Source organism: Ursus arctos, unplaced genomic scaffold, assembly GCF_023065955.2.
Source record: "Ursus arctos isolate Adak ecotype North America unplaced genomic scaffold, UrsArc2.0 scaffold_15, whole genome shotgun sequence".
In the NCBI taxonomy this organism is placed as follows: Eukaryota; Metazoa; Chordata; class Mammalia; order Carnivora; family Ursidae; genus Ursus; species Ursus arctos.
Genome location: NW_026622819.1, coordinates 58,255,465 through 58,280,749, shown reverse-complemented (window position 1 = coordinate 58,280,749; position 25,285 = coordinate 58,255,465). Strand labels below are relative to the sequence as shown.

Genomic DNA, 25,285 nt, shown 5'->3' with positions numbered 1-25,285 from the left:
TTAGTAAGTTCTTTTAAGAATGGCTTTTAGACCTATTATGACTTTTAATGGTGCAATTTGTTAAATGATTGGAATTTCTAGAATCCTGCCTGCAAGTGCCTGTCAGAGACACTTGCTCTGCCCTGGTGATCTATTTTTAAAACCTACTTCTCGCTTGTGGCAATTGAAACAAAAACGACCACCGAAGAGCGACTTCTCAAAGCTCATTCCTCATTTTCAATTATTTAAACTACTTCTTTATCGCCAAATTGTAATTTGAATATTCTCCTTTCAAGTAGCCTTCTGACCAAATTTCTTTCAACTTGATATGAAGATGTCCTGAGAGTTCTTTTTTTCCTCCCAGTATTAAATATGGCCCTGCTTAATTTATCGTAGGAACTATATACAAAATAGATACTATCAAAGTTTAAACTTTTAAAAATGGTGTGAAGTTCTATAACTGTACATCTGTGATGATAAATTTAAGGGAAAAACTAATGAAATACAATTGAAATATTCAGTCTTCGCACATGGAGTTCTTTGTCTACATTGTCTTTGGGCATTTTGTAGGTATTTCAATTCAGTTTAAGAAAGCCCACTCTTTGGGGCGCCTGGGTGGCTCGGTCAGTTAAGCATCCAATTCTTGATTTCAGCTTGGGTCATGATCGCAGGGTCATGGGATTGAGCCCCACAGCAGGCTCCCTGCTCAGTGGGGGGTCTGCTTGAGATTCTCTCTCCCTCTGCCCTTCCTCCCCACTCTCTCTACCTCTCCCTCTGCTCCTCCCCCAACTACTGTGCACACTCTCTTCCTCTTTCTAAAATAAATAATCTTCAAGCTAAGTTTTTTTAAAAATCGCCCATTGAAATCACATATAATATATGTTATATGCTTAAAACTATTTTTATAAAGTATTTGAAATTATCTTAATGTACTAATTAGCCTCAGAAGTCAACATCCTTTAAACACCAACCTTTTGTCTTTGGTTTCTACACACTTTACTTTGAAATTCCTCTAAGACTCCAAATAGCCTTAAAATCTTACTGCTTCCTGGTAATTCTGATCAATCCACATCCCAAAGTTTGACATTCTTCTTACTGTAGAGCAGAGAGCATTCTGGAGCAGAAGTTCCAGGTACAGGGGACGGTAGTGGTTCTGTTCTTTCTCTACCCCTGGACTCACAGGATGACCCTGGATGAGAATCCCTTGGCCCCCATGGAACCCATTGTCACAGCTCGGAAATGAGGCTAACAACTCCTGATTCCTACTCCTTGGGGTAATTACTAGGCTTAATGAGCTCATTGTGCACATTTTCATTTTCTCTTTCATGCCTTCAGTGAGTCCTAGGTAGGGGGCAGAGTAAAAGCGAAATATGGAAGTCTGCTTGTATGTCTGGGTGAAAGTCACTATAGAACAGTGTTATTTAATTTTTCTACTTCTTTCAGTTCAATGGTTGCAACATTCACAATCCTCTCTCAGCCCATCAACCACAAAAACTTAATTAGATATTATATCTCCTTGGTTTAAAATAGTATTTAATTTTACATAATGTGTTCAGCCAAAATATTAGGATTCCCTAAACAGAAATGTTCCCTCTATTTTTTCCCCTTGGGCTTTTATTTCAATTTTTTTGTAGCTTTTAAAAAAATTATTCTGCTTAAAGTATGATTTCGGCAGTTTCCCTCTGTGAAACATCACTGACTCCCCCGCTATCACTACTTAATTGAAGATGTAATCCCCACTTAGTGACTTCGCAGCCTCCCAGATACCAAGTGTGGCAACGAGTAAATATTAACATTCCCGTTAAATGCACACTGCCTCTTATTCCTTTCCCCCCACAAATTGTCTTCCTGCTCCTCCGAGTGTCATCTAAAGTGAGATTATATTAACCGTGCCTTATATGGGGCTTAGAGCACTGGAGTGGAAATTAATGGGCAAATATCCTGTTCACTTACAGAGTAAATGAACACTCGATCTTTGGGCCCTACCCAGGTGCTACAGAGAGGCGCAGGCGAAGAGGGCACATCCAGCGAAGAATGCCACACGGTGGGCCAAATTAGCGTCCTTGCCTTTCCTGATGGGCAACAAATACAATTAAAGCAAATTTTAAAATGAATAAATAACCTCCGAACCCACCAGCTTGGGGCTGTATCCAATCCAGCCAAGACTACCCTCTTAACGATCTCTCTAAAAATACGCTGGCACTCTCTTTCAGTCCCTGGGAGTCTTGGTATTCGGTCAGTTTGCTTTTCTGTTCCATGACACCTCAGTTCCATCTGTGGGGTGAACACCGAGGCCGGGGTAGCAGGCCACCCTGGGCTCCATGGGGGATACTTGGCCTCCGACCCAAATAACGAGAAACAGAGCTAACCAAATTCAGGTGGAAACTTCGTCGATTCCAGAATAGTTTTCCTTCCTTACAGTAGACATTGAGGCCTCTTCCCTAAAGAAGTGTTTGTTTCCCCAAAGACAGCAGAGGGCACTAGAGTCTGCCACACCGCGAGTAAGGCCGCCTCTCCCCACCCTCTCACCACAAATGGGTGACACACGGAGGTCCGGAACAGCTCCGTGGGGAAAAAAAAAAAAAAAAAAAAAAAAGATCCCCCCCACCCCCACCCCGCCAGGTATTGCATCTATGTAATCTGGTGCTGCGAGAGAGCCTTGCTGGGGGGCACCCTGCTTCCACTCCGATCTGTGTGGCAGTGGGTCCAGTACGCATGCCCCCATTAGCGTTGACACATGTGTGTACATAGATGCACATGGATCATTTTTTTAATCAAAACTAGAAGGGAAGATGATTGCATAACAGCAACCTCAATTCTACTGAGAGACCTGTCCCGGTGATCCTAAGGGGCTCTGCGAACATCTGCTCAGCATCAGTCCCCCACGAAGAAATTATTCTTCTGCTCATTTGAAAGACAGGTAAACTAAGGGTCAGACTGCTCCAGATGACAAAAGCAGTCTCCATCAGCGAAATAATAAAGCTTGGGAGCGCAGTTAGCAAAGGCTCTCAGAGTCAGACAAGCATTCATTTGTTATTCCAAATAGCATTTAAGGCTGACATTAGTTATGAAGGCCAAAAACCGTGGTTAAAAGGCCTCTTCTTTCCTGGAGCACCTGGGAAGCTTCCAGGCCATTAACTGTGCTCGGTGGCAGCCCAGTTTATTCAGAAAGCATTTGTTACCGAGGAAGGGTAGGAAATGAGTCAGATCGCTTCCTGGCCCATCAAAATGCGGGAGATGGATCTAGCTGTGTCCCCAGCCCGGAAATTCTACCTTTATCAGAGGGACCATCCTAGGCTCCTACGGGGGCGTGGGGGGCAGTCTGTCCCGGGGTTACCTCGTACAGAAGGGTCTGGAAAGGGTTGATTTTAAGATAAGGCTCTTTTCTGCTTTCTCCATTTGTTGCTCCTTTGCGTTCCTTTGAGGGGCTCAGAATCTCAACGTTTTGCAGACTGGGGACCGTTTCTCTCCAAGGCAACTCAGTTTCTTTCAGCAGCACCGTCCCGCTCTATGGCAGAATGTCTCCGTGAGGTCACTGTTTCCCCGGGCTGCTCTCAGATCTGGGGCCACAGCGCATCAAGGCCAGCCACACATTTATCCTCAGCCCCTGTCCTGCATGCTAGCACCTGGGGTGATGACCCTGCTCCAACCCTGGTCCTGGGTTCGTGACGGACACTGCCCTCCTGTCCTTTTCTCACTGCACTCCTCCAGATGCCCCTCACCTGGGCACAGTTCCTGTGCCCTCTGGGGTGCAGGCCCCTTTGGGAGTTAGTCTCAGGCCCATCTGACTAACTACACAGCCATTTCTACCACGAATGTGCTTTCTCTGTATGTTGAATGGGAAGCAAGGGTCCAGGAATCCCCTGGGACAGATTTCCCACAGCACTCTGGGTTTTCTGCTGTTCCCTTAACTCTTGACTGCCTTTTGTTCACTCTTCCTCCAGCCTAGGCGGGTCAGCCAGCTTTGCTCTGTGGACTCATCATCTCGCCTCTCAAATCCGCTGTTCAGACCCACAGTCCCACGGAGCTTGGGCTTTAAACTCAAAAGATTTTTCTCATCCTACTGTGCTATCCCTTCCCTCAGGCACCGATGCCCCCTGGGTTTATTGATGCCGCCTGGGCTTATTCTGCTATGGACCCAATGGGGGAGGGGGCTGGAGAGCAGGGCTGCAAGGAAATACTGGGAGGAAAAAGGGCAGCTGAAAATCAAAACACTATTCTTGCCCGTATACAATAAAAGCAATCCAAATATAAATAGAGAATCAGGGCCAGAGAACATGTAACAGAGGTAGAAAATCAAGTCCAGAGGAGAAGAGCATCGAACTACCATTCACGTGGTAACATACAACTGAGCTCAGAATTTGTGAGCTTCCTGGCAGCCACAGGGGAAAAACAAAAAGGAGACGCAGTCACTTTACACACTTGTTTTCAAAGCAGAGAAAAATGTACAAACTCATCAAGAACAGTAAAAAAGTGTTTCCTTTGGATTTCAAAAGACTTGTCACTTGGGGCTTTACAGTGGCAGCCCCAGGGGAGAGAGGAGGAAGTTGATAGGGCAATCCAGAAGTGAGCTTCAGGCTTTTCTGGCGTCCTGGTGGCTCCAGACCACAAGCTTGAAGTCAGAGCAGAAAGGTTGTCTGGATGGCTGGGCATCCTGTTAGCTAGCTTTCTTGCCAGCTCCACCCCCTCCCACCCTCCCCCCACTTTTTTTTTTTTAACATTTTTAAAGTAGCAAATATTTGGCATTGATTTCAAAAATACAGGGAAAAAGAAAAGAAAATTAAAACACTGAAAAAGAGTCCAAGGAGGGGACCCTGGGTGGCTCAGTCAGTTAAGCATCTGCCCTGGGCTCAGGTCACGATCCCAGAGTCCTGGGATCGAGCCCCGCATTGGGCTCCCTCCTTAGTGGGAGCCTGCTTCTGCCTCTCCCTCTGCCGGTCGCCCTGCTTGTGCTTGCTGTCTCTTTCTCTATGTCAAAAAAAAAAAAAAAAAAAAAAGTCCAAGGAGTGAACAATCCTTGGTTGTCCTCCTTCCCTATCTCCCATTTCCCAGCTCCCCTCTCCACAGCATTCTTGAAACTAGCTCTTCCTTCTCTCCAGAGTCAGTCAATTCATGTGTTAAGAATGTTTAGCTGTTCTCATCTTTTTTTTTATACAAATGTAAGTTAGCATGCACCTGGCACTGGACTTGCTTTTTCACTCTTCGATGTATCTGGAGATGGTTACATATCAGTCCATTTTTGTAATGGTTGCATAGTATTCAATGACGTCATTATTCCCTATGTTTTTAAATCCACTCCCTATTGATATTTATTTATTTACAATCGACTGTTTTTTTAAATGGTGCTAGGATTGAATTACCTCGTACATACTTCTTTGAAACATGGAAGTGTATCTATTGGATAAAGACCTCTTTGTGGAATCATTCAATTAAAGGAATGGGCATTTTAAATTAGTAACGATATTGTCAAATTGTACTACAAAAAGGCTGGACAATTACCACTCCTGCCAGCAGTGTATGAGAATGCCCGTTTCCCCTACTCTTCCAACGTGGTATAGCGTCATTTTTTTGTCTCGGCCAATTGGATAATATTGTCTTCCTTGATTGTTGGCACTGGCCTGTTTAAAGAGGAAGAAAATTAGGTGGGAGAATGCTCAACAGTCAGGATCATCTAAAGTATGCAGACAGGACCACCTCTACCATGTGTGAGCCCACCGCACAATGAAAATAAGGAGCCTCTTGCTGAAAAATTCAGTATTCCAAGATGGCGGCAGTCAAGCACTAAAAGTGCAGGACTCTTGCAAGCATGGGGTCCCTGCACAGGCGGTCAGCCTGTGGCGCTGGCTCTGCCTCCAGGGAGAAAGAGAACAATGGGATGCCAAGCAGTCATTACAAATGACAAGCCTGAGCTGTCCGTCAGGAGAGGAGAACACGTATGGAAAAGGAAATAGCAAACTGCTCTTGCCCGCCGCCTGCAGCTTCCCGGACAGGGGTGTGCTTGTGCTCACAGACATCAGCTCAGACTCAGGAAAGAGCTTGCACACTAACAGTTACTAGTTAGACCACAGGAGCTTGCTCCGGGCAGAGGTGGCAATTTCGGAGGGTTGTGTGTAGGGAACCCCATGTTGCTCTGTCCAGGTTCCCCCAAAAGAATAGGGGTACGGGCAATTATTTGGCAATGATCCCAGGAGCCAGTGGCAAGAGAGTAGGGAGGTGAGACAGGAGGGGAAGTCAGCCAATGAAACGTGTGTTTCCAGGCCAGTTCCCATTGTGGTGGCTGGAGTTCAGTGTCCCTGGGGACCTCTAGGAGATGGGAGAATATGCCTCTCAACCCAGGGCCAGGCAGCTGGAGTCCTAATCCCTCAGCGCCCTGCCCGTTATTGGTTGAGGGCAATAAGCAATACCTCCCTGTTTGGAGGGCAACAGAGCACATGCTCCCATGGCCAGGGAGAAAGTCCGCAGGTCGAGAGGCACAGGTGTGGACCCTAAGGAGAAGGATGGTGCAGCAGAGGTGTTGGTGTCCCTGTGCCCGCATCCAGTCCCCTCGGTACTCCCCTTCCTGTGCCCACGACTGCAGTCACTTTGGAGAGTCAGCCACCACAGGAGCAAGTAAGCTTGCACCGGTGGTAGCGTTCACATCAGCAGTGATACAAAGGACGGAAGTGCAATGTCACGGTCATGGGGGTGAGCATCCTCTTGCTTGGTTTACTCCTGAAGTAAGTTTATGGCAAACACAGTCTGAGCTGCCTTATGAATGGAAGACTCAGGGTTTGCTTGCTGCTGGCTGAGGGTGGTGGATGCCTGTGCCGGGGCCGGGGGGGGGGCAGCTATACACAGGAGCAAGGAAGGAAGGAGCAGCCTGGAGTCCTTGCCAGATTTCTTGTGCAATATTTTGCAAGTAGACCATATATTACACACAAGTTGGCAAGTGCAGCCATGAGGATTTCCCCCTACTAACAGTTTCTCTGTTGAGACAAAACACTTGTAGTCTCCCACTAACTCAATGCTCCTATGTCTGAGAGCTAGTGAACTGACCTCTCCATGACTAATCCACCCTTAACAACAGCCTTTCCGTCCCCTCCGTGGTTCCTGCGGGCTCATTCAGGAGAAGTGTGTCATCCGCCACCGCGCCTGCATTTCCCCAAAGGCCCACTTTTGGCCAAGGCAAGAATTCTTGTCTTTTTCCTTTAAGGAAGAATTGGATGCTGAAATTCTATTTAAATAGTGATCCTTTAGTTTGTTTCCATTGGAAAATCTTCCTCGGGACCTTTGAGCATTAAGCATACTTTAAACGAATCAAATCAATAGATTCGCATCTTTAACGTGTCGGCAAGGCTGTTCTTCAAAAAGCCTTTTCAGAGTTTGAATCAGCATCAACCCTGTTTGTTCTAGGAGCTGAGAGCTTGGTACCTTCCAAGAATGGGCCCCCTTTTCCAGAGTTATCCACGGGCTCCTTCCCTGACGGCCATCCGCTCTGAGTTGCCTGTCGCCTCTCTGGAGTCAGCTGGCGGTATTGAAGCCAAGAGTGTATGGAGGAGGCCAGAGGGAGACAGACAGAGAGAACAGCGGGGGCAGGCGGGCAAATGCATCTGTGGTCTCGGGTATTTCTGCCAGAACTGACACGCTGCCGCCTTTTTTTTTTTTTTTTTTTTTTGCTTGACAAGAGTCTGGAAATGAGTGTATCCAGACTGGCTTTCTGTTTTCCTTGTTCAAAGTTCTTGTTCAGGAGAGCTGGGTGGTGAACCCCCCACAGACCCAGCCCACCCTCAGCTCTTGTACTTAGAAGCCTGTGGGTGGGCTTCTCTGCAAGTGCATTTGCGGAAGGGCCTGTTCCGCCTCCAGAAAATAATCGGCCCTGCTATGTATGCAGCAGCTACGAGGTGGTGGGCAGAGAGCAGCAACGCAGGTATCGTTACGCCCAAATCACAGGGAAGGACCCTGTGCTCAGAGAGGTGAAGTCACTTGCCCCAGGGCACAGAGCTCCGAGGGGGATGCTGGGATTGGAAGCTGCCAGATCTCATTCGCACCCCTGCCTCCCTATCAGGCGTGACCGGAGAGTTCCGGGAGGTCTGGACTGCACACTGTCCTCTTCAGTCCCCTGGTCTCTGTCACTCAGGCCTGCCACACCTCTCCTCTCTCTCGTCAGAGCTTTCTCATTTGAAAGGAGGTCTCTGGAGCCCAGTGCCATCCTACCTTCCCTTCTTGGAAGCCCCTCTTTCACAGCTTCAACCTTTAGTCCTGCTTGCAGCCTCACCTCCAGACCCTCCTCCCTGGCCACCAGGGGGACTTCCCAATAGTTCAACAGCCCTCCTCCCACCACCACACCCTTGCATAAAGTCTTTCCACGCCTCAGCGGCACACGCAGATCGATGTTCCAGTTCCTAGATGAGGAATTCAACCCCCATGAATGGACCCTTGCCCAACCAGCTGTCCTTTCACACATCATCCTGCCACCCTGTCCACTTCCTGTCTGGGGGCAGCTTTTCTACCTGCATAGTTACAGACCATCTTTCCTCTGTGTCCCTTTGTGCCCAGTCCTTCCACCTAACCTGCTCCCCCCACCCGCAGCCCACCCCGTCTGAATGCCCACCCCCTATGTGAGTTCCTCCAGGACAGGGAGCCTTTTACTGTGCTGTCTCCAGCACTGGCCCCAGAGTAGGGCCCCTAGTGGGGGAGGAGGAATTGTATGTCGAACCCAAAGGTGAATGAACTGACTTTGATATTTGTAAGATGGTAACCACACCTGGAAGGACTTTACTGACTCCCCCCCACCCGCTGCCAACTCCCTTGCCAGGGAAGGTTTCAGCAGCAGATTTTGATCAAGGAAAGGGGCAACTGGGAGATGTCAGTAAGAAGGTGAAACACTGGGAAGGCATTAGGCGTTGGAAGAAAAACAAAGGAAACTGAACAGATTCCAAATGGCACTGAGTACGTTTTCAAACTTCCCGCCCTCACATTGCCTTTCTACGCCTGGCTCACCTACTTGTACAAGGTGACCTTGGGGCCAGGCAGGGACTTTTCTCCAGCTAATCTCCCAGGCTTCTGTCCCTTCTGCTCTCTTGTCATCCCTGAAACTGGCCCTGTGTCTCCCACCAGCCCCCAGTCCCCACTCTGCACATTCTGCCCTGCAACCCATCCAGACCTAACATGTATCTAAATTCACTCATTATTGGAAAAGCTGTTGGTGTTGACGTGTAGGGACATCCATTTTAATTATGGAAAGGGACCTCCTTATCAATTATTTAGAGCCCACAGAAAATAATACACTGAAAATAAGAGAGAAAAATTAGCTCTGTCTCTTGCCTCGAAAATTTGACATGGGGGCTGTCATGGTACATGCATATGCCACCACACTACACTCACACGCACACACACGCACACACACACACACGCACACGCACACGCACGCACACACACGCAGAGACACACAAACACTGAGGTCCATCCCATTCTCCAGAGTCTAAGACCGCTATCTTTTGAAAAGGGATAAAACAGCAGAAATTAAAATGTTGGCTGTTGGAGAAAAGCCGCTGAAAAACAGGAAAACATTTTCATGAGTTGGCATAATGAATTCAAAGAATATTTAGTTGAGGTAACTGATACCCCTCTGAACTCAAATCAGTCTGCAGAGCTAGTCAAAACAAAGTGAAAGATTGGAGATAATTACCCAAGTCAGTTAGGGTAAATACCTTCTGAAGCTTCCCACTAACTGAGGTAAGGTTTTCCCTGGGCATTCGTCCTTCGGAGTTGCTCAGTTGAGAAGCGTCCTCACGCTTTGCACGTGTAACAGCCATTTTATCTCATAAATGTTTTAGGTGCAATGTGTCCACACTGGCTTCTGACAATTGTAGGAAAATGGAGTATGTTTTTACATCTTTAAAAAACTGGGGAGTCGAGACCTTAGTGGGTTCCTATCATTTTCAAGGCATGGTGCCCGCCTTTAGAAGAGACAAAGGCCAGGTTGGGCCCTTAGCCTCCAGTGTCATCTTTTGTTGTCTTCCTTCTTCCGTGTTTCATCATTTTTTGTTTTTTTAAATCTTGGTGTCCTATGTTTTAAAAAAAAAATCAAAAAATTTTGAGCCAGATAAACTAAAAAAAAGATTTTGGTGGCAGGACTACGGGTCTCTTTCTTTTACCCTCATTCCTCTTCTGCCTCTTAGACGTTATTGTAACTTTTGACTTAATTCAAAACATTTATCTTCCAAAACTCTTTAATTTTTTCAGATGACCGTGTGATACAGTAAGAAATGAAAGCCTCCTCCAACACCAGCATTCTTTCCCTGGCAGGAACCTGAGCAGATCCTCTCAGACTTTCGTCCTCTGCCGATACAAGGCACACCAGCAGGGAGGGTTTTTTTACTGGGATGTCACATACATAGGATTTTGCAACTCGGTCGTTTTACTTCATAGTGCATTGCGAACTCTTCCCATGCTAGCGGCTACCAATTTCTCCCATTCTTTTGATGGTTGTCTTTGATTCCATAGCATGAATGATGTTGTTTTATGTGACCAATCTCTAAATGATGGACACCGGGTTATTCCAGTGTTTCCTTCTGGCAACCCGTGCCGTGACGAACACGCGGGTACGTGGAGCTTTGGACACTTATACCAGTATTCCTTAAATGCCTTTTTAAAAAAACTTGAGGTGAAATTCACATAGCATATACTTAACTGTTTTAATCGTACAATTTGCTGTGGCATTTAGTGTGTTCTCAACGTTGTGCAAGCACCTCCTCGCTCTAGCTTTGGAGCTTGTCATCACCCCCGAAAAAACACTCCTAACCCATCAAGTAGTCACTCGCAATTCCTCCCTTCTGTCCCTGGCAACCACCAATCTCTCTTCTGTCTCTGGGGATTTACCTTTTCTGGTCATTTCATGTAAATGGAATCATACTATATGTGACCTTCTATGTCTGACTTCTTTCATTTAGCATAAGCTTTGGAGGTTCATCTCAGTTGTAGGGTGTATGGGTACTTCTTTCCTTTTGACGGCTGGATAATATTCCATTGTGAGTATAGACCATAATTTGCTTATCCATTCATCCATTGAAGGACCAAAATCCCTTCTCAGAGGGAACAGCTGGGAAGAGCAAGGGGTTCAGGTGACCCTCAGACGTTGGTGCTGGTCTCAGACATTGTTTATTTTTCTCTCTCTCTTTTTAAATGTTTTATTTATTTATTTAATTTTTTGAAGGAGAGAGAGAGAGAGAGAGCACAAGCAGGGGAGAGAGAGAAGCGGGCTCCAAGCTCCAAGCGGGCTCCCTGCCCAGCAGGGAGCCCGACACAGGGCTCGATGCAGGGCTCAGTCCCAGGACCCTGGGATCATGACTTGAGTGAAAGGCAGATGCTTAACCAACTGAGCCACCCAGGTGCCCTTTTTGTTTCTTTTTCTTGAAGGAGCCCAGGCTATACTGATTGCTGCATATCCTGGAGAACGTCTGTCCAAGAACTATTCTTGGTTTTGTTTTTTGTTTTTCTCTTTTAACCAAGAGTAAGAGAAAAGCATCACTGGCCTGCGAGTGCCTCATCATAGGGAGTTGCTCAAGTTCGAGAGAGTGTTAGGAAGATAACTGGCTTGGTCACGTTTTTATTATGCGTGCTAGGAAAGAACCAGCTCACCCTACAAAGGATTCCTGCTGCTCCTGGACCTGGTCCTTGGGGGCTGGAAAAGTGGGCACTGAAAACAGCCTTTTTTTTTTAATTTTTAAGATTTTATGTATTTATTTGACAGAGAGAGAGAGAGAGAGAAAAAGGGAGAACAAGCAGGGGGAGCAGCAGAGGGAGAGGGAGAAGCAGGCTCTCCACTGAGCAGGGAGCCCGACATGGGGCTCGATCCCAGGACCCTGGGATCATGACCTGAGCCTAAAGCAGACGCTCAACCGACCGAGCCACCAGGCGCCCCTGACATCAGTCTCTTACACTTCAGCCGGGGTTGAGTGGGCCTGGCGGTGGGCAGGGAGGTGCGTGATGTCCTACGATCCAACACAATCTCTCTCTCTCGGGTCACTGTTTCTCCTGAGCGCCTACGAACAGAAGTTGTATGCATGTCTCCTTTTCACTTCATTTTTCCCCTGGTCCCTTAAATCTTTTTATAAAGCCTATTCTGTGCCAGGCACCGAGGATCTAAAGAAGGTAAGAAATGGCCCCTGTCCTCATGTCACAGCAGGGAAGATGAGCACATAAAGAAAGAGCACTGCTCCTTTGGGGCAACAGGACAGAGGAAGGATGAGTGCGCACAACTCATCCAGATATAAAAATGGAAGCATCCGACTGCTTGTCTGGATGCCCATCTGACGGACGTCATGTGCACAAAGGTGCGGAGGAGTAATGGGGTTGCTCGCCTCTCACATGGGCATTGCCTCGCAGGAGTCAGTGCTGCGAGGTTTCCACTGACCTGGGTTCAAATTCCGCTCTACTTCCTAGCTGCATTACCTCAGGCGAGGGCCTTACCCTTCCAAGGGCTTTACGTCCTGACCCCAAAAATGAGGATAATGCCAGCTGTCCGCTGTAAGGATTAGACATATGTAAGCAAATGGCTTACACTCACTACTCAGTGAATATCATTGGTGCTTTTCCTAGTTCCACGTTGATCCGTTTTTCCCATGGCTTGTGAGCTGCCAGCATCCCAGTCTCTCACAGTCCTATTCCCAACTCCCTAAAGACAACCATGCCCCAGGATTTGTCTCTGAAGAGCCCCAGGCTGGCCTGTTTTCCTCTCCTACTTTGCAGAAAACTTGGTGTCTTTCAAGTTAGAACTGGCATTCAGCACCCATTCTATTCAGCTCCCAGCAAACCCCTTCTCAAGGCAGAGCCTCTCACCTCCAGCCAGTGCTCCTGGGAACTCCAGCAGCTTCTGAGAATCACCCAAATCTGGCCTCCCACAAGGGGGTCGTCCTCTCTTGACAAATTGAGCCCGAAGCTGTTAAGATCTCTTCTGTTAGAACTTTTTAACGGCGTCATAAATCTTTTATTAACATTTGGTATTATACTAATTAAAACTGTTCTCTGTATGTATTATTAATTTCCCTAGCACTTCTTGCTGGGGTGACGTTTTTAGCCAGCTAAGCAGAATGTAGCACAGTAAATAAGAAGAAACTCATTTCCAGACAATTAGCCTTGCAGAAAAATAAGTTGGTTAATGGAAAGCATGATGATTACAAATTTTACCTAAATAAACAGGGTATCTTAATGGTAACTCTTCAAGCTAAGTAAACAGATTGGGGTGGTAATGTCCTAAGCAATACTTAAATGTAACAGTTTAATAAATTGGTAAATTACTCATTTCATCTTAGAACAAAATGGTAATACTGTAGTAATAACCTAGTATATATTCCGTAAATATGAAGCATTATCACTTTAGCTCTGTAGAAATCACCACAGTGATATGTCAGCATTGATCTAAAACTGCAGCATTTTATCTCAAGTTTATTACCCATTTTTGAGAATCGCTGAGATTTTCAGAGCATAATGGCAATAAAAGAAGAATTTAAAAAGCGCTTTAATGTGCATAAGTTAATCAGAGGTATCCTCGGGGGGAAAAGGAAATTTGGTAAAACATGAATTATAAGCATCATTTAAACTTACTTTGGACACTAGAGATAATAAATGGCACCATAATTTAGAAATAGCTTTTAACATCAATGACGGTAAGTACCACTTTACTGTTCATAAGAATTGCAGAGCAATGGTGCTGAGGCCAATTTTATTAGCCATTTTTTTCTTTATAAAAGCAATCCAGCCCTTTCCACAACTGAGGAGACAGGAACAAGAGTTACGTGCTAATATGCAAAATGCATTTAAGTTTTTTGAAATAGAGAGTAATAAATTGTGCCAAAAGATAGAGTCTGGAGACAAATGAATGATCATTTAAAGAGAATAAGGCGCTCTCAGAGTTTACATATTTGGGGAAACTTGATAAAAAAAAAAAAAGCCAACAAATCGTTCATACATTTTCCCATTTGCCAAAGCATGCGGGTGTGCTTTCAAATCCAGGAGATGAAGCCATAAATCCCAGCGATTGGGAGATGCCGCAACAAAAATATATTTTTGTAAATTGTCGCCATTGACAAATCATTTTTAAACTATATGAAGTGCAGGTTCAACTTTCTCTTCATGGTGCCCTTCCTGCAGAGAAGCCTCGGATTCTGACCTCTGCTTACCAAGCACAGCCCGACGGGGTGGGGTCGCTGGCTGCCACTCAGCTCAAGCCGTGAGGCTCAAGCTGTGGGTAGGACAGTCGCCAGGACTCACTGAACCACCTACTAAGTGCCCAGTGTGCTGAGCATTATAGAGCCCAGGAGAAGCTTGTCTGGTACCGTGCACGGCGAGGTTGGCCAAACCTGGCGTATGTGAAAGAAACAAATCCAAGATGTCAGCCCAGACCTTGACCTTCAGAATTTAGTAACTCCAGATTCAAGGTCTTTTGCTTTTTACCTGATGAATTTGAGGAAAGACAGAACAGTCCACCTTACTGGATCTTTACGTCTTAGATGCAATTGAGTAACATAGATGCTCCCTGCCCTGCTTGGGGTCTTCATCTAAAGCAGCTCCAACTGGAGCTAAGTGGGGGGGACTCCAACAGTGCGACGGGGAAGGAGGCACGGAGAAGAGAGAGGAGAAGCTGAAGGCAGTGAGGACAGCTCCCCGCAAGGCTCTCTGCTGTGTACTCACAGGCCCGAGAGCAGGCCTGCAGGCTTTTGTCCGCCCAACCCTGGTTCCTCCATTTATGTTCATCTTACCTCCAGACACTTCATCACTGTCTGCTCACAATATATCACGGACATGCCCTCCCTCAGAGAGAGTCAGGAAATAGCAAGTTTGCCTGGCCTCCTTGTGGGAAAAGCCACGAGGCTGCTCACATTTCGTGTGACAGCCGCACCTCCCAGAGCCATGGCTGCTCCCATCTCTGTAGAGCAATCCAACTTTGCTTGAAGACCTCAACTTTTGAAACAGAGTGGAGCGTCCTGGGCCAGTAAATAGAGAACTGGTGTAGTCCGACAGCTATGTGACCTTGGACAAATACACTTTAAAGTCACTGAGCCTTGGTTTTCTCATCTGTAAAATGGGGTTTTGAAACTGTCTTAAAAGATGATTGTGGGGGCGCCTGGGTGGCTCAGTCGTTAAGCGTCTGCCTTCGGCTCAGGGCATGATCCCAGGGTCCTGGGATCGAGCCCCAAGTCGGGCTCCCTGCTCTGCTGGAGCCTGCTTCTTCCTCTCCCACTCCCCCTGCTTGTGTTCCCCTCTCTCGCTGGCTGTCTCTGTCTATGTCAAATGAATAAATAAAATCTTTGAAAAAAAAAAAAGATAATTGTGAGGAGTGTGTGGGAAAATAGAAGTGAGGTCCTGAGTACAGTGCTTAGCACATCTTAGGCACTCGGCACATATTGGGTTTCTCACTGCTGTGAAGTCCGAACATCTGCATTCCAATCCACACCCTGTTGGACATCGGTAAGTTATTTAACATCCCCCAACCCAAATTTCTCATCGTCAAAATGGGATCTACTTTCTAGGTCTGCTTTAAGAGTTAAATGAGATCACTTGTGTAAAATGCTTCGTCCACTGCCTGGCCCATAGTAGATGTTCTGGAAACGCTCCTTACTGTTATTATTTAATAAACATGTACTGGGCCATTGCAGCATGCCTATCATCAGTGGCCCAAGTAAGCAGAAGCCCCAGAAGGCGGCGGAGAACCTTGTTACTCTTACTTAGAATAATCTAGATTTTCAACAGTCTAGAAGATTCTCTAAGGGGGAGCTATTACACAGACTGAGTGAGTCAGGGCTCTAAACTCTGACATAACTGGGTTTGAATTCTAGCTCCATCACTTAATGTCTGACCCTGAGCAAGCAACTCATCTTCTCCGAGTTTGCTCTCTTCTCTCTAGGAGGAGAACACGAACGATTTATCTAGTGAACATTCATCTACCACTGGTAATAAGTATAGTAAATGTACCACAGTGCTTACTGTGCGTCAGGCTCCTGGTGGTGAAATGCTCCATGGATTGGGTCGTTTAATCCTCGAACAACCTCGTGAGGAAGGTCTATCCTTACAAAGTACAGATGAGGACACTGAAGCTCAGAGAGGCAAGGTGACTCCTCCCAGGCCACACAGCTGGTTAGTGGTAAAACTGGGATTTTAACCCAGGCCAGTGAAAGCTCCGTACGTGCTGTGGGCATCTTGGTAGAGGAGGCAAACCACATACAAGTGCCACCTCTGTTCCTCGGTCAGAAGTCCTCAGGGTCCGGCAGCTGAGGGTACAGGGCTCGCCAGCACCCTGGGGCCTCATCAGACACTGTTAGTTAGCCTGGGCTTGGGTGGAGGGCCGTGGAAGACCTCTGAATCCCTTAGGGAAAGTGGAAGACCCAGCGCCTTTCAGCCACCTTTAGGGGGCTCCACAGAGAAATGACAGCTTACAATACTCTTGCAAATACAACCCAGGATACTCTGGTTTGTATCTGAAGTTGTTTGGGGGTGATCATTTTCACACCACTCAGAATTCCCTCTGACAGTCACGAAGACATTGGCTTTAATAACAAGGAAGTTTGAGGGACCTTCTTGGATAAAAGCCACTTGGGTTAAAGTCCTAGCATCAGAGGACTTGGGAATGTTGTGTCACACTCTGCACAGTCTCAGTTTCCTCATCTGTAAACTGGGGATTACAGTCGTACCTATCTCCTAGGGTCCCAATAAGGAATACACCAGCCGTTCTCATCAAATGGTAGCTGCCAGGCCCTCTCAGCTGGCCACCATGGAGGGTACAGGTGGCAGCGGCTCTAGGGGTCTCCAAGAGCTGGGGACTGGGTGGGCGTAGGGCCCCATCCCTGCTCAGAGTATCTCCACCCACTCCCTACAACAAACCAACTTGCAACTAGAGTCATTAATAAAGGCAACCCCTTCCCCGGGCGCTCTCCCTGCATCTTCCTGTCTTCCTGGAGTTTGGTTTCCTCTCTGCTCTCCCCTCCCCCTCCTCCTTAGTCCCATTACTTCCTAGGAACAAAAGTGTGCCAGCTGTGGCGCCCCAGACAGCAGATGCGAACACGCACTGTTTAGCATACTGGGTATTCAGGGTGCCCCTCTGAGCCCACACCGCGCTCTACAGCCCCAGGGGCTCAGCGGGTCTTGTCTATTCGTACCCGCGAGGGCAGACCTTCGGGAGAGGGTTGCGTCTTTTCCCGGAGCGTTCTGCATTTTCCTGCTGGCTGCATCTCTGCTGGCAGAAGGGAGGAGTGAATTTTTCCTGGGTGGGGGATGAAGGAGGCAAAGGGTGCGCTGCCGTCCCAGGTTCCAGGCCTTCTGGAGTTTCAGCGAGTCCCGGATACATCCATCGATCAGTAAGGCTTGATAGTGAAGCCAATACGTTCCAGGTAGCGGGCCAGCACGGGGGCTGGCTTCTTTACCACCGGGGGAGTCTGGGTCAGCACAAATCTCTCTAATGACCCCGCGGCGGGTGGAACTTTAACAGGCTGCGATCTGTGGCCGGGTGGCAACACAGCCAGCTGGGCAGGCAGCCAGGAGCTTTGAGTCCAGAGCCGAGTTCCGGCGGCCGCGTGAGGTGAACCTGGGCGAGTCTCCTGCCTTTTTTGCTCCCCGTTTTCCTTATTTGTAGAATAGGAACGCAGGGCTGTTCTGGGGAATTACTGGGATGTTGGAAGGTGTAAACACCTCCGAACAGATATTCTGTTCAAATGTGTTTTTTCTTCTTCCACCCTACCTCCTCTCCACACCAACTGGGAGATGGGTTTAATAACTAACTCACTAATTGGCAGCCGATTTGACACTTAAGGAGAACAACTTTATCGAATCATTTTAAAGTGAGAGTCAGCTACGGCCACTGATCTCAAGGTAACACCAGGACACTGACACGTCTAACCGATCAAGCCAGACCCTAATTCCGGGATGACTTCTCTGCCAATGACTCTACCTTTAGTGAAGTGGGGAGAAATATCCGCATTTGGGGGACACTGTCCTATGGCTGTCCTTTCCTCTCTAAGAACAACACCTCTGATTAAACACCTACGTTCTTAGTAGGTGTTTAATTAGATTTCTTATCCATAAATATATTTGTAAATGCTTTTATTCTCATAATAAGCTGATAATCAGCTGTACTATAAGCTGTGGATTTTCATTTTCCCTGGAAGACCCCTTAGTGACTATATGGCCCTAATTTTACAGATGCGGAAACCAAAGCACAGAGAGTCAAAGCCACTGGCTCAGGGCCATACAGAAAGAAAGTGACGGAGCTGAGCCGAGAACTTCATCCAGCGGGCGGCTAGGTGGCGAGAGGGAAGGCACCGGTCGCTGTGGCAAGTCCGTGAGGATTGTGCGAGTTTCTGAACCGCAAGAAAGTGTGCGACTTGGTCTGGGCGTTGCTGAGAGGAGATGCTCAAACGAGAGCGGATGCTTGCAAATGTGAGGCCTCGGCGCCACCGGCGGGTTTCCCATTAGGAAACCCGGCTTGAGTGTCGGGAAACCTTCACCACTCCAGAGTGCAGGCGCCCGCACCACGCCGCCGCTCTGGGTTTTAGTGGCGCTGAGGCCGGGGTTGAGATTTTGGCGACGCTTCCCAGGAACCTTCAGCGTTCAGCAGCCTAGGCCCGATTCTGGGCCTGGCGGTCTCGGCGGGAGGTTGGAGGCCATATTCTGAGGCCGCTCAGCCCGAGCGCCTAGCCAGATCGCGGCGCAGCAGACGCGCACGGCCTTCTGCAGCCCGGGTCTCCGCCCCAAAGGCGCAGCGGGCGGTCGGCCCGAGCCGAACAAGGCCTCGTCCTTCGGCCGCAGTTTTCGAGAGGCGCCGCAGGCAAGAGAAGGCTGGCCAGCCCAGGGGCGCTGCGGAACCTCGGGAGTCCAACCGCCGAGCTGGGAGTGGCCGCGGCCAAGTCCCCCCCGCTCCTGCTCCGAGGGCAAACGTGCGCAAGCCTGGGAGGCGAGAGGCGCTGGAGCCCTTGCAACGCGCGGAGTCCAGCGCCCAAGCCGGGGTGGGGCGGTCCTTCGGCCTCACTGATAACCCCGGGCCTCGTGTCAGGGTGGCTGCAGGCGCACCCTAGGCCGCCGCCCCAGCCCTCACTAGGCCAAGTCCCCCTTTCCTCCCAAGTATTAGAGAGAGGGCGCTTGGTTTGGGGGGACGAGAGCGCAGATCCGCTGCAGCCATGCGACCCAGGACTAATTTCTGAACTTCTTTGAGCCTTCGTTTTTCCAACTGCAAAGTGGTGTGGGGCCTCCAAAGCCCGCAGAAATGTGTGGGTCATCGTAAACCACACTGCCTGCGAAGCTCGCTGTCCACGGCTGGGGCTGTACAGGTTGCTGCTGACGGGGAATCGTTCCCACTTGAGGGAAGCTAGCAGCAGGCCCCAGAGCTAGTCTCTCTCTCTCTCTCTCTCTCTCTCTCTCTCTCTCTCTCTGTGTGTGTGTGTGTGTGTGTGTGTGAGCGCGTGTCTGTCTGTCTGACTCTCTCATCGGCCGTCTCCCCCCAGACTCTAGTGGCTTTGGAGCCTCCCAGGGAAAGCTGAGCACAGCTTAACTCCTCGCCCCTGGGCAGGGCAGCCTCACCCTTCTTGGCCGACGCCTGGGCCCCAGACCTCCGTGCCTGGTGAACCCGCAAAACCAGCGCGTGAGCAGAGAGCGCGAGAACAGTCTGCGCAGGCTGACACGCTGACTCTTGCCTCCCAGCCCTGCATCTGTAAAATGGGCGCGGCTTTAGAGACGCTTGAACCGAGGCTAGGGAAGGCCCTGGCGAAGGGCAGCGAGTCGGTCTTCAGCCTTCACCCAGAGGCCTGCTGCTTCTCGTTCTCAATTCCCTCCGCGTGGGGCCGGGCATCCACACGCACCCGCTGCCTCTGAAGCCTTGGCCGCTTCCTTCCGCCGAGGTGGGGGCCTAATGTTGGGAGCCGATCGCCAAGAAAGCGTCCATGTGGGCTTCCCTTCCTACTCCAGATTCTCTTTCCCCTACACTCAGCCTTAGGGGCGGCTGCCTGATCTGGATGTTTCTGCGTCGCGACTCTGCCTCACAGCCCCCGGAGGGTGGGGAGTGGGCGCTGTGACCCCTAACGGGGCGTCCTGGGGCTCTAGTGTCGCACAGCCACAGCGGAAATGGCAACCTCCAGGCTTTGGACACCGGGAGGAGGGAGTTCAGCACTAAACACCCTTGCGTCGCCCAGCAATCTGTCCTACCCGCTGGGGGCGCCCACACAGCTCTGGGTGGGCCTGGGAGAGACTATCACCACCCCGCGCATACGAGTGGGCTCAGTCTCCTAATTCAGAGGGACGCTTAGTCTCAGGCTGGGCAAGGCTTGGTTGGGGCAAAGCGCTCACAGAAGGCGAAAGCCCCAGGAGCTCCCAGTGACGTCCCTGAGAGCCAGAGCAAGACTAGATAGGCCCCATCCCCAGGCTCCGCCGAACGCAGACCCCGGGCGGGCTTCTGGGTCAGAGATCTTTGGCTTAAAACGAGGCACCAGAGAGAAAGAAAAAAGACGTGTGTGTGTTCCCCGAAAAGGCCCAAGAATTGAGGGTCATCCTGGCAAAACAACAAAACTAACTTAGGAAAACAAAACCACTATGCCTTATTATAGAGAAAAAGAAAAAAAAGTGCGGGAAATTGGAAAGCGACGCCAGTCCCTGAGGAAGGGGCTGCTTGGTCAGCAAAGGCAAAGAAGGTCGTTCTTAGTTGCTTAAGTCCCCAGGCGGAAGGCCAACTTTTCCCATCCCTTTGGAGGCGTTCGTCATGCTTTTTAGTGGAGAAAATAGAAGCATTTCAAGAAACTACCCGTGGAAGAGACCTGAAGGTCTGAGTCCCTCTTGTCCCTCTCGGGGGTGTCTATAAGTCCGGGCGAGTAGGGCTTGGAGATGGAGGTGAAGACAGCAAACACGGGAGCTCCGCTGTGTTTCTCAGACTTCCTCCCGTCCCTCGAGCCCAGCCAGTGTAGACAATCGCACAGCCCGCGTACAACGAAGGCGCCCAAACACCCGAGCCCGCAGGGTGGCGCTTGGCCAGGGGGGAAGGTGGTGTGCTGAGGCGGGTGGGGCGGCTATAGGGCCTGTGGGATAGCCCCAGAACCGTTTCACCTCAGGAAGCTAATGGGAGCCGGGTCAGGAGGAGGGGACCGAGGCAAGGAGGGGGTGGCGGAGACAGACACAGAGAAAGATAGAAGCGAAGAGGTTCTGAGACCAGAAAAAGAAAACAAAAAGGACAAATGGAAAGGAGGGAAGGAGGAAGAGAGGCAGGAAAAGAAACCTAGAAAGAGACAGGGGACGGAAGAGTCAGAAATGGAGAGAGAATGGGGGCAGGATACGACAAAGAGTCGGGAAAACTAACAGCAATAGTGGACGAACTATATAGGGAAACATAAAACTGTAAAGGAAAAGCAGAAGTTATAGTAACACGGAGACCAAGAGTAACAAATAGAGTAGAAAATAGAGAACATCGTAGAGAAAGAAGTGGAGAGGTCAGAAATAAGAAAAAATTTAAAAGACCGAATAAAAGGGGGAAAAAATGAGGGAGCAAGAGGAAATGTTCACCAACGCTTCGGGTGTGTGTTTGTTGGGAGGGATAACCCACTGCCCGTCCCGTGATCCCGAAACTCCCAGCTTTCGAGCCGAGGTAAAGCTGGGTGGACCGGGCCTCGCTGCTTTCACACCTGGGCTCGGTATTCCAGGGTTTCTGGGCGCCCCGCCCCTCTCCTGAACAGTAAAGCCGCCAGGCTGCAGTGACGTCGAATGACGTCACGCCCCACCTGTGGTCCCACGTATCCCCAAAGGGTGCGGGTGTTCTGGGTTTGTGCCCCGCGCTTACGCCTCAGACACCGAGCGTTTGGAGACGCAGGACGTTCACCGATTCTGTGCAAACAGCCCGCCCACAGTGCGCCTAGATCCCCTATTGCCAGTCCCTGGGTCCGACCAGGGCCTGAGGCCTCACTGGAAAAAGAGGAGGTCAGTGGGTTGTGGGGGCGGGGGAGGGCTCCGAGTTCTTAGAAGTTCGAGATCACGGTGCCTTTCACCCCCTAGGTGGGTCTGCCTTGTGAAGACCTAAGTACCCGCCCGGGGCGGGGGGCGGCTTTCATCCCCATCCCTGCCTGGCGCCGACCTTCGACCTCCGGGCCTTGAGTGCAGTTCCCATATCCTCCCCACCCCGCCGGCACCCGAACTGCCGGCGGCCGGCACGCACTGACCTGCACCGCGGATCCTCCCCGGGGCCCCGGGCCGGGGTTGGAGCTGAGGCGACAACCGAAGAAGCTTGGAGAGGTGGACGCGCCCCCGAACACCGCGGCTCGGCCTCTACCGCCGAAGGGGTGGGGCGCAGGGCCGGGCTCGCCGAGCATTATTGGAACGAAAACGAAATAAAAGCGGCGTTAAGTGAAATAGCTAACTTCTTTATTAAATAAAACGACTTAAATAAAAGGAACGGAAAAGGAGAGGAGTGGACCCAGCCTAAACGCAGGGTGCCCCAGCCCTGGCGCTCCCCCCAGCCACCTGGTCGGCCGCCCCTCCTCCAGCGGCCCCCGCGGGGGAAGCAGGTGGCCGGTTTCTAAAGAAAAAAGCCAAAACTTTTATTATTTACACGTTTGGGCAAAAGTACAAAGTATAATACAGGCGCCCGGCCCGGGGGCGTGCGGGCGAGGGGCGGAGAAACGTAAGGCGCTTTCTTTGTCAGGCCCCGGCCTGGGGCGGGACTGGGCGCGGGGCGGGGGCTCGGATTGTGCAGCCGCGCGGAGCCCGGGCCCAGCCCCCCTCCGCGGCCGGCGGAGATGCGGCCGCGCCCCGGGGTCTACTTGAGCTCGGAGGCCCCTGTCCCTCTCGGCCTCGGGTCCCCCCCAGCCCGGCTGGGGGCCCAGGGCGCCCCGCCGGGTGGGGGCGGCGATCCTTGGTGACTGTGCGCGCTGGTGGCTCACACCAGAGAGGTGACGGCGGGGACCTTGGAGCTGTCCTCCTCCCAGGGCTGCAGATTCTGCAGAGCAAAGAGCGACGAGTTGTGCAGACAGAGAGGGTCGGGCTGGATGGAGTCGTTGAGGCTCTTTTGGAAGGCGTCGTGTTGCAGCTGCAGCATGAGCCGGCTCGCCTGCTGCCGCTCCGCCTCCCGCTCCTCCGCCGTCTGCCGCCTGCACCGGGGGAGGGAGAGGGACAGCACCGTCATGCACCCGGCACTGCGGGGCCGCCGGCGGGGCCCCAGCCCTCCCGGGAGCAGAGGCCAGCCGGGAGCCTCGAGGCGCAGGACCCGTCTGCACCCCTGCTGGCGCTGTGCGCCCGAGGCCCGCGCGTCCGGGGAGTGGATTGGCATCGTTTGTTTTTGTTGTGTGTCGGGCGGTCTTGGGGAGGGGACTCAGCCCGCCGCCCACCTGCACGTCCGGGTATTGTGGCTTCGCCAACAATAAAGATGTTTCTTTTGCGGGATAGCAAGGGCAGGGCGTATGTGTAACTGACTCGGCCCTGCGGACAGTCGGGTCGCTAGGGTCTGCGGGTGGGAGTGCTGGCTCTGCACTGCCCGCGCGGTGTCCCTGGGCCGGGTCAGCCTCATCCAGTTCTCCCAGGCCCTTCTCGAACCTCTCTTCCAAAACGCGATCCCTTCGCCGTTCACGGGTTTGGATGGAAATAGGGATCGGATAAAAACGGGGCTGGAGTCAGGATGGGGAGCCTAAGGGGGAACACGGAGGCCGCGCGGACTGTCAGAAATCCGAGAGGGCAAGCCGGAGGGATCAGGGGAGTGCCAGAGACCCCGGGGTGGGGGGTGGGTCGGATGCTGGTGGAGGTGCAGGTGAGAGGAAACCGAGAGGGCGCAGAGACGGAAGAAAACACGGAGAGTTGGAGAGGCGCGCGAGAGCGACACAGGGATGAGAATGGAGGAGAAGCCGAGGCGCGGGAGAGTGGGGAGAGAAACACAGGCCGGCGGGAAGAAGAGCAGGGAGAAAAAATTTGGGAAGGAGTGGGGAGGCGCAGCCCTGGGAGGGCGGGTAGCGGGTACCACAGAATGGGGAGAGCGCGAGGCTGCGGCGCGCGGCGCGTGAAGGGCGGGTGCAAGATGGGCCGAGCCGGGCCTCTCTCACCGCCACTTGGTCCTCCGGTTTTGGAACCAGGTCTTGACCTGCGCGTCCGTCATTTTGAGGGACTTGGCGAGCGCCGCCCTCTCGGCCGAGGCCAGGTACTTCTGGCGGTGGAAGCGCTTTTCCAGCTCGCAGATCTGCACCCGAGAAAAGGACGTGCGCGGCTTCTTACGCTTGGGCGGCGTCCTGTTCTGATAGGGGTGGCCGATGCGCCGGGTCACAGTGAAGGGCGTGAGCGCCGCCGCCGCTGCGGAGACACACAAGGCCCCCTGAAGCCCAGCCCGGCTCGACTGCTTTTCAGGCCCCATGCGGACCCCGTGCCGCCCAGTGGGGCGCAGAGTGCTCCGCTATTTCGTTGGTCCCCTGCGTCCCCAGCGGCACCAAGCCGGTCGGGAGATAACCCCTCTTCCCCTGGGCGTAGGCTTATTTCCCCTAAACTCCCCGATTTTCCAACCCCTGTGGTTCCCCGGGGCCCCGGGTGCTGAGGCCTCTGCCACGCTTGGGCCTCCGGAATCGTTTCCCAGAGTGGAGCACCTAGGGCGCGGCGCCTCTGGCCCCGCGAGGGCCGAGGCCCGGTGCCTGTTAGCTGGCCCTGCTCACCTGTGAAGCGGTCTTTCACGAAGCGGCGGCTGCTCTCCATCCAGGGGAAATTGAGGCCGCCCAGGCTGGAGACCGTGGGCACGGAGGGCATGGCGGGCAGCGCGCTAGGCAGAGGCGGTGGCACGGCCCCGGGCAGCGGCCTGTGCGCTGGCACTCGGATCACGCCGGCGGGCGCCAGGCTCAGGTTGACACTGTAAGATCCCGGGTCCTCGAAGGGCGCGCCGAGGCCGGCAAAAGAGGCGGGTAGAGACGGGTATGTGGCGCCCGGACGGCCCCCCGGGGGCCCTCCCAGGTAGCTGGCGCCGTCGGGGCCCCGCGGGGCTGGTGCGCTGTCCTGGTCCGGGCTGTTGAGGATCTGGTCGATGCCGAAGCTGATGGGCTCGTGCGGGTGCGGGGTCTGCGCGCTGGCGGGCGCCTCCATCCTGGGCGGGCGGAAGGGCTGGGCTGGGCTGGGCGGGGAGGCGGCTGGGTCCCTGTTACGGCGCGGCCATGGAGCGCCCGGCGCCTCTCGTTGCACTGAAACTTTGCCAAGAGTGCGCGGGCCCGACAGGCTCTGTGTCATCTTTCTTGAACCGAACCTGGAGTTTCCGCTGCTAATTCCTCTCCCGCCGCAGCCATTGGCTGCGATCAACAAGCCTCTCTCCTCCCATTGGCTCCCTGCTTTCAATAAAGGCCTAATT

The 25,285-nt window shown here is 51.6% G+C and overlaps 1 protein-coding gene across 1 annotated transcript; it reads right to left on the bottom strand.

Moving 5' to 3' along the window:
- Positions 1 to 22,855: 22,855 nt before the first annotated feature.
- TLX3 (T cell leukemia homeobox 3) lies at positions 22,856 to 25,026 on the bottom strand. The gene is made up of 3 exons (XM_026510671.1): positions 24,606 to 25,026; positions 24,009 to 24,252; positions 22,856 to 23,066 (listed from the first exon to the last, which is right to left on the bottom strand). The coding sequence occupies exons 1-3, from the start codon at positions 25,024 to 25,026 to the stop codon at positions 22,856 to 22,858; spliced, it is 876 nt and encodes a 291-aa protein (XP_026366456.1).
- Positions 25,027 to 25,285: the final 259 nt, after the last annotated feature.